Source organism: Orycteropus afer, unplaced genomic scaffold (assembly GCF_000298275.1).
Source record: "Orycteropus afer afer isolate SDZICR_OR568_19922 unplaced genomic scaffold, OryAfe1.0 scaffold00157, whole genome shotgun sequence".
In the NCBI taxonomy this organism is placed as follows: Eukaryota; Metazoa; Chordata; class Mammalia; order Tubulidentata; family Orycteropodidae; genus Orycteropus; species Orycteropus afer.
In genome coordinates this window covers 46,170-55,618 of record NW_006921744.1, presented here as the reverse complement: position 1 = coordinate 55,618, position 9,449 = coordinate 46,170, and the positions used below count along the sequence as shown (strand labels likewise).

General features: G+C 42.0%; 1 protein-coding gene across 1 annotated transcript in view; it reads right to left on the bottom strand.

Annotated features, from left to right (window-relative positions):
* Positions 1 to 9,397, bottom strand: part of KPNA3 (karyopherin subunit alpha 3) — a 169,955-nt gene extending 160,558 nt beyond the window's left edge. The window contains exon 1 of the mRNA XM_007946346.2: positions 9,329 to 9,397. Within this exon, the coding sequence (XP_007944537.1) occupies positions 9,329 to 9,397 (69 nt within the window). The remainder of the gene's footprint in view (positions 1 to 9,328) is intronic.
* Between the last annotated feature and the right edge of the window lie 52 nt (positions 9,398 to 9,449).

The window sequence follows — 9,449 nt, the reverse complement described above, 5'->3', positions numbered from 1 at the left end:
GAAAGTGAATTTGCTTTGTAAATCTTCACCCAAATCACAATTAAAAAGAAAAAAAGAGTATGACTGGTAACTGAAAGGTCAGTGATTTGAATCCACCAGCCCGCTCTGTGGGAGAAAGATGAGGCAGTCTGCTTCCATAAAGATTTACAGCCTTGAAACCCTATGGGGCAGTTATCTGAGTCAGAATCAACCCAATGGCAGTTGGTTTAGGTTGTACCGGATACCAAGAAGTCAGGGTACTTTTTTCACTTTAAATGTTATCCAGTGTCACATTGCCCAGATAACTAAAATGCACTCCACCAAACGTAGTAACTTTCAAATTCATGATATTAAACTATTCCTTATTATCTGAACCCTCAGATCAATCTCAGCATCACTACTGACATATATTGTAAGTACACAGCATTACCAATTGAAGTATGCAGTGTAGTAAATTACTTAGTATTGCTTTTCTACCCATAAGTCATTGCAAATTCAATGGTGGAATGAGCAACTGAGGAACTCCTGACTGTAAATGTTATCCACCTGGGTTATTTCTGCTGGGCGTGGCACAACGCAATATTATGGGAGGTTCTCTCTCAGGTGCTTAGAGTTCTGATGCTATGATTGGCTAGTCTGGCCACTCTGCCAAGCTCAAAAGGAGGCCTCTTAGAGGCAGAATCTCTCTGACCACTGGTTGAGGTGCTGCTGAAAGAGACACGTGCTGCTGGGAAAGAGACGCAAGAGACACGCATTGCTGAGTGAGACACCGAGGGACCAGCACTGCTGGGAAAGAGACTGTGAGAGACTGTTTGCTGAGGGATGGTGGGCTGGGAGAGAGGCTGAGCATTTTTCCTGAACTCGAATTGTAGCCTGTGGCGCTTCCCTAATAAACCCCATAATCTGTGAGCTCTGTGAGGCCACTGCAGCGAATTAGCGAACCAGGGAGAGGTGGTGGGTGCTTTGGGAGGAAAGGTTGGAGAAAGGGCTGGAGGGAGGCAGCATGTCTGGCCTGGCAGGAATAGGCCTTGGGTTATTCATGATGACTCTGTCTTCCTCTTGTGGGATTAGGGGAGGTGAAAACATGTGGCCTCCTTGTCCTTTTTGCAAAGTATTTATTTTTTCATAAAAAATGTTTAACTTGAAGCTAATCAAGTCTTTAAATCTAACTCCAGTTTACAGTAACTCTATAATCTGAGAGAGGATGAGGGAGGAGAAAGGATAAACAAGTTAAACCTTGAGGCAAAAATCTGACAAATCCAATAATTAGGCCATTATATTAAGTGGGAAAATTTAAAGGACGATTGGGGACATTTAAATATGGACTGTTATTAGATGTTATTATGGAATTATTAACTGTCTTAGAGTGATGTATATGTAAGAAAACATTCTTACTGTTTAGAAATGTAGCCTAAAGTATTTAGGAGTAAAATGTCTGGGTCAACAAAAGATGAAGCAAATACAGCAAACTGTTAATTACTATTAAATCCAACTGATGTACATATGGGTTAATCATATTATCCTTTCTACTCTTCTGTATATTAAAATTTTTTTAAGAATAAATTGTCTGGTATGGATGTATTCATTCAAAGAATACTTCAGTGTTTACTTTGCTTCAGCCAATGTACTAAGCAGCAGACAGTGGAGGCAGATAGTCATGCCCTCAAAGAGCTCACAATCTAGTAGGAGAAACAGACAAAGCATAATTCAAATACACTGTCTTAACTACAACGAGAAGGATATACTCTGAGATCTTTTAAGAGCAAAGAAGAGTACGTAACTGAATCTCAGAGACGAAGGGGGATTCGGAAAGATTTCTCAGAAGAGTTAACCCCCCAGTTGTGAATTTAAAAGGGGTAGTAATTAGCCAGACAACAGGAAGCAGGGAAGTATATTTCAGTCAGGAGGATACCTATGAGCACAGAAACAGCATTGGGGGGGTGGATTCCAGATTACATATAAGAATACAAAAAGTTCAATGCTGCTGGAGCTTAAATGGATGAGGGTGGAAGAGGGGAGGAGGAGACGTTTGTAACTGGAGAAACAAATAGGCACCAGGCTCACAGAAAACCTTATGAATTAGAGGAAGACCACCACTTTGGAGGTAATTTTCAATCCTCCAGGTGATAGATAATAAGGCTTAAAGTAGGCTGGAGGCAGTGGACTCAAGAGATAGTGTCAGATTCCAGAGACAGTACAGAGATTCAAGCTACATGACCAGCATCTGACCAAATGTGGAAGATGAGGAAGGCGTCAAAGAAGCCTCTCAAGTTTCAAGTTCAGGTCACAGTAAGGGTGATGATGCCATAAGCAAAAATAAGAAAATGAAGACAGAACATGGTTTTAAACCCTCTGAGCTTAAGAAGCTGACGGGATGCTCATGTGAATAATTTCAGGAGATGAGTAAAACAGATTTAAGTTCCTAACACAGAGATGATGATTAGAGCTCAGGGAGCTGTTGATGTGCATAAGAAAAACATTCCATAGGGAAGAGCATCACAGACAGAACAAAACATGCCTGCATGCAGCAGGTAGGGAGAAGAGCTGGCAAAAAGGCTAAGAAAGAGCATCCAATGAGTAGAAAGACCAGAAGCGAATATATGCCCATTAGTGAACTCAAGAAAAGGTAATTACAGCGTGTCTGCTGTATGACAAAAAGATTTCCTGAAATACCTCATGTTCAGCAAAGTAAGGGCGAAATGGAGAAAAGCATATAGTTGGGGCAATAAACAACTTTAAGACAGCATATTGCTAAAAATTGAGCCAAGAGGCAGAATATTATTGGACAATGTGGAGATCTCTGGAGGTATAGTAGTTAAAGCATTCAGCTGCTAACCAAAACGTCAGTGGATTGAACCCACCAGCCACTCCACAGGAGAAAGATGAGGCAGTCTGCTTCTGAAAGATTTACAGCAGCCGTGGAAACCCGACAGAGCAGTCCTACTCTGTCCTAGTGCTATGAGTTGATATGGACTCAACAGCAGTTAACAGGGCAATATGCATACTCCTGGGCTTGCTATGTTGGGCTGTGTTTCTGTACTCTGTGTTCAACTGCTATAATATGGGAGTGCCACACATTAATGTGTTGGTAAAAATCAAATATGAACTACTTCAAATTTTCCATTAATTAATGTCATTCCTCTACTGACTATTCAAGTACATTAGGTCATGCTATAGAAATACATTGTAGCAGAACAAACTATCAGAGAACAGCTAGGCAATAGTATCAATGCCATGGAGTCAATAGAAAGGCAATTACTAATATCTTACAATAATATTGTACCTTTTATTCCCATAATGTTGAGTATTCATTCTCTCCTCTCAAAGAATATTTATTAAATTTTATGTTGTCGTTGTTGTTGTTATGTACCGTCAAGTCGGACCCGACTCACAGCGACCCCTCCGTGGGTTTTCGAGGCAGTATCACTATGGAAGTAGATTGCCCCATCTTCCTTCCGAGGAGTGGCTGGTGGGTTTCAACCGCCAGACTTCTGGTTAGCAGTCAAGTGCCTTAGGCACTATGCTATCAGAGCTCCCAAATTTTATGTAGTAGGCACTAAATGACTAGTCACAACCCAAAGTCCACTTCATGATAGAGTCTGCATACTTTAATATTCTACACCTATATAATTTGCTGCACATGCCAGCAATTCATCCAAACAGGGGAAGGAAAATTTGCTTAGGAAAGCATTAAAAAGGAGGTAAAGAATAGGCACTGATGACAGCAAGTTATGTTATTAATCAGGAAAGGCCTTGTAGAGAACTTCTGAAGGTTTTGCTTTGTTTTTAAACAAATGACATCATGTAGCTGAACTGTAAACTTGGTATTCCAGAGATATGTCAAAGAGTCTGAGTGAAGAAATATTATGCCAATGTAAGCCCCACTCAACATACAGACAAAGGCACACAGAATAGCGTGTATACACACACACACACACACACACACGAACAGCATATACAAAGCCATGGAGATGAAACCTACTTGTTATTCTACCATCTCAAGTATTTTATCATGGATGACACAAAAGAGATATAAGGAAAAGTGGTAGATGAGGTAGAAAAGGTAGGACTTTATTGTGGAACTAAAGATGGCATGCTAAAAGACTTTTAATTTTATCCTGAAAGCAATGCGAAAACATGGAAGGATCTTAAACAGTAAACTAACACAAAAAAGATGCAAATTTTAAAAACATCAATCCACAAAATATAATGAGGGAAGACACTGGAGACAGGAAAATCAGGTAAACTACTACAGTTATACTGATGAGAATGATAAGGGTCTAAACCAGAGGCAGTTGGTGACAAACGTACAGAGAGAGAGGTTCAGGTGACTGAATACACAGGGGTAAGGGAAAAGAAGAGAAAGGACTGAACGATAAAGTTTTAAGCATGGACAATCAGAGTAGTACCACTTCCTTTTAGAGGTCCCAGAGGGAGAGAAGAAAGTTTGGGAGTGCCAGGTGAATTTATAGGCAAGAAAAATATATTATCCCTGCATCAGCAATTAAAGCAAATAGTTTATCATTTTCAATAAAACCAACTAAAAGGTTCCTTGCTAGTAAGAAGGAAATTTCCCAAGAGTAAAAAAGGGGAGAAATAGGGGGGGCAAATAAATCAAATAATAAATAGCATATCAAAAGTGGTGTTGGTGAGCCTGGTAGAACCACTGAGACTATGGCCCCTAGATGCCTTTCAGGTCTGGAATTGAACCCACAACTGTGATTTCCAGCCAAACAAAATACAGGCATTGAGTTGAACATTTACCTCAAGTAGATACACTCCTTGGAGAGAACAATCATGGGAGAAAGAGGGGCTGCTTATGCACAGGGAGACAGCTCAGGGGGCAGGAGTATATGGAGGGATGGACACTGGGAAGAGGTAACTATGGGGAGGAAGTGGGAGGTGAGCTGTTGCATTGTGGTAAACTGTGGTCAATGTCATGAGACAAAGTGTATGTGAACTGCTGTATGGAAAGTGAATTTGCTCTGTAAATCTTCACCCAAATCACAATTAAAAAAAAAAAAAAAGTGGTATTGGCAAAGACTATTGAATATACCATGGACTGCGAGAAGAATGAACAAATCTGTCTTGGAAGAAGTACAGCCAGAATGCTCCTTAAAAGCAAGGATGGAGACTTCATCTTTCGTACTTTGTACATACTATCAGGAGAGTCCAGTCCCTGGAGAAGGACATCATGCTTGGTAAAGTAGTGGATAAGGAAACAGGGGAAGATGCTCAAAGAGAAAAACTAACACAATGGCTACAACAATGGGCTCAAACACAGCAACCACCGTGAGGATGGCACAGGACTGGGCAGTGTATTGTTCTGTTGTACACAGGATCACTCACTATAAGTCAGAACCAACTCAACAACACCTAACAACAACAACAACAACTCAAAGAATTTTTCAACCCCCCTATTAGCAGAGCTTTAAAGTACCAGTAAGACTTTCTATAATGCAGTCAAAGTTTCCTAATGTTTTTTCCCCATTAACTAACTTTCAGACATGCTTCCTGCGAGTCAAGTCTTAGACTGCAACAGTGGAGAAAAAATACAGTACAATGCTTAAGACTCTGGCTTTAGTGTCATACTGCTTTAAGTTCAGGCTCTGCCATCTACTACCCTATGACTTAAGGCTAGTTACTTAAGAGTTGTAAGCTTCAAGTTTCCTCAGCAGAAAATGAGGATAATAATAGTAACTACTTCATAAAAGTTGTTTTGAAGATTAAATTCATAATCCATGTAAAATAATTGGCATTGGTATATTGTAAACATTCAATAAATATTAACATTTTAAAAATATTAGTTACTGTTACTGATGAAAACATCACATTCTTGAAGTATACTGGAGCAAGAAAAAGCAAAATTGACCTCAGTGATCATTACCTAGATGTCTGCTTTGTAAGTACTCACTAAACAGAACTTTCCTACATTTGAAGATTTTTCAGTATTTCTATAAAAAGAAAAAAGATTGAGAATCAATGCCTTACATGAAAAGGTCCAGTACTAAAACACACCTTCTGGTCTAAATAAAAGTAAGTAAGAGTTTCCTTTTCATTGTGTATTTCTTAGTTTTAACTACAAAATCCACTCCACTGCCCAAGTTCTAAATTGCTATCAGTGATCATTACTTCCTCCCCTACCTCCATCGGAAAACCTTTATCCCCTTTCTGTCTGTTAGCTTTGCACTTAAATACATTCAAATTAAAAAAAGAAAAATGGGAGAAAATGTCCACCCTCATTCCAGGCTATAACCATCTCCATGTCCAGAAAATTCTTTCTTGCAGACCAGATCACAGCATTAGTCCTCCAAAACTAATTCAAGATATTATTGTCAGTCCCCCTTTTCCGTTGCTCTAATCATGTTACACCTTCTAACTCTGCTCTGAAATAAATTCCTTCCAATCTTCCTAACAAGAAAAAGCTCCCAACCAACTCATCGCAAGGCATATTCTCATACCACCACAGGCCATTTGCAAGTCTCATTTCTTCACTCCCTAATCTAATCTCTCTTCTTTTGCACCTGGATCGTTAGTCACTAATTTCTCAGTAAGACTTTCAAGTTTGGTACATACTTCTATTAAGATTCACCAACCTCATTTTTTCTCTCCAAGGACCTCTTAAGATCTCTCTTCTATGAAGCCACTGACTGAATGACTAGGAGATGATTTTCCTCCTCCTCTCTACTGCCACTCACAATCTTCTGATACAATTCTACACTTTTATTTAGAAAACACTTATTCTTGCTCCTAACATCTTATTTGTGTATCAGCTGGCTGTGTAATTTACATCTGATCTTTTCTTCGTCCTGTTTATGAGAAGGTATGAATGATATCTCAGCAGAGTACATCTCACTGTTTTGAACAGTCTGATGTCACAAATACACAGTCACAGAGCTAAGCTGTAGTATAAATTTCTAATGGATAAGGCTAAATCATATATGGGGTCTAGTCTTAATTATGCCTAAATCCACAATAAAGGCATTTGACCAAACTGGGCCCCAGTTCACCCTTTAAGCACATCTCTAGCACTCCCTTTTCTCTCAGTCTCAGCAGACCTACTACCTTCTCACAGGACTCTTCAATTACTGCCCCCACCTCTACTCCTGCCCTTGGCCTAGACAACTTTCTTTTGTTGTCCACCAGACTGTAAACTCCTTGAAAGCATAAACTGAATTTTATTCCCTTTTGTATCTCCTGACCTAGTACTGTGTTGGCTGGCACATAATTAAGACAGTCAATAGAAAATCAGAAAATCACTACTCATACCCACTGCATGACCTTGTGCAAGCTACATAACCACCCTGAGTTTCCTCATCTAAAATACTTTCCTCAGGTAGTGGGGATAATGCTACACCTAGCTTATAAAGCCGATAATAGGATGAAATGAGGTATCATTAAACTCTCCGTATAGTTAGTGTCTGCCACATATAATGACCATTTGGAGATGTGCTGTTTCATGTCTTAGGTATCTTAATGTATCTTGTGAAGTGTGATGTTGCTGTAACCAATATTTTCAAGCAACCATGCTGTTTTTTTCAGGCATCCTAAAGTCACTGATCACCTTCTAATCATCACAACTATTTGTGTACCTATTATGTGCAGAAATCCTTGCTAAGCATGATTGAGCTCCTAGAATACAATAACAGTCGCAGATAATAAGGCAAAAACCTGTACCAATAGCCAAAAAAAAAAAAAAGCAAAAACAATGTTATTAGTTCTGTACAAACCATGGGTATTTACGTACTTGCAGTACTTATCTAGCAAACTATGTAAGTTTTGCTTTAAAGTACTGGTCGCTTCAAGAAAAATTACTGATGGAAAAAGTTAAAAAATTAACTTCTATCATCAAGTGGACCAATAGCAGGAGATAGTTCCACAATCTCCTGTTGCTATTTCAAAATTTCACTTTTGTTTAGATGTATTTCTCACAAAGGAAATTCGAATCATGACCCGGGCACAGAAAGATGACCTTTATCTGTCTCATTCAAATTGGAATCCCACAGATATTTCTCTGGGTTTTTCCCAGTATTAAATTTTATGGTTCTGAAAGATGGCTTGTTTTGTCTGTTCTTCTACAAAACAGAACACAAACGGTGTATTTTCCCCCATAATCTTTCCTCTTTAAGATAAGATAAAATGCACTTAATCACACTGGCCCCTTAGCAAGTAAGAAATACAGAACTGCAATTCAAGTCACCCAGAATTAGAAAAGGAGGCTGTGGACTTAAAACCATTCTCACCCTAACAAATCCAGAGGTCAGAGTCCCCGTGAAGTTTATGCATTATACTTCAATGTTATTAGTAGCTGCAGAGAGACCTCTAGCGCTGCCTCAATAAGCCGAGTTTGCAAATAGTACCTGCTAATGTCACCTTAATAAGACAATGGCAACATGCTGAGTAGCAACGAACTGAGTGTCCACGATTAATGTTTATAGTTTTGCAACCACCTGGAAACCCTAACAGCTTGGAGCAAAACATAATACAAGGGCGAATGAACCAATGTATCCAATTTATTTCAGTCACACTTCAAAGAAATCACCAGATGCACACCCCACTCCAAGAAAGGCTAAGAAAACAGGTCCTATAATCGGAGGTCGGAACAACCTCTCTTCCAAAGCCTCAACACAATAGAGAATAAACTATGGTCCACTTTCTGCTTACTGCAAATGCCAGAAGGAATAGGAGTAGGAACTAGAAGAGCTCACCACGACCGGTCCAAAGAACAGCACTGGAATATAAGAAAATGGTCCTGGCGCATCTTACCCTCCCCCACCCACCACCCTCAAACAAGCAGTTACCCGGCTGGTCCCCACCCCCCTCTGCGGGCCGCCGCCGCCGCCTGCCTGGGCCCGGTTCGCGAAGGTAGGCGAGGGGACCGGCAGCCCGCGGCTCCATGTGCAGCTGCGCGGGAGGCACGGAGGGAACTGCGCCGGACGGAGATGAAGGACAGTAGGCAAGAGCCGCGGCCGCCCCCTCGGCGGTGCTGCTCCCGGGCCCAGGCGGCAGCATCCCCATCCGCGCGGCCCGGGCCCGCGGACCCCGCCTCAGCTCCACATCCCTTCCTCGCCGACAACAGGCCGCGCCCGCGTGACAGGGCCGAAAGCCCCGGCATTTCCCGGTCCCTGCGCCAGCAGCTCCAGAGGGCGGCTACAGCCCGGCCCTCGTCCTGCCGCCCGCTCAGCCCAGCCACGGCCGCGGTGACGGGAGGCGGCGGCCAACCCCGACCGACCGCGAGCCGGCAAGAACCAGCCCGGCGCCGGACCCCCGCCCCTCCCGCCGCCGCCGCCGCCGGGCCGGCGAGGCTGGGCAGGCGAGCCGGGGACCCAGACCGCGGAAGAACACTCACTTCCACATCGCGGCCCTTGTTTTTGAAGCTCTTGATGCGGTGGTTCTCCAAGCCAGGGTTCTCGGCCATGGCTGCGCGCGGCTCCGGCGACGGCTACTCTTGCGGCTGCGGCGGCGGCGAG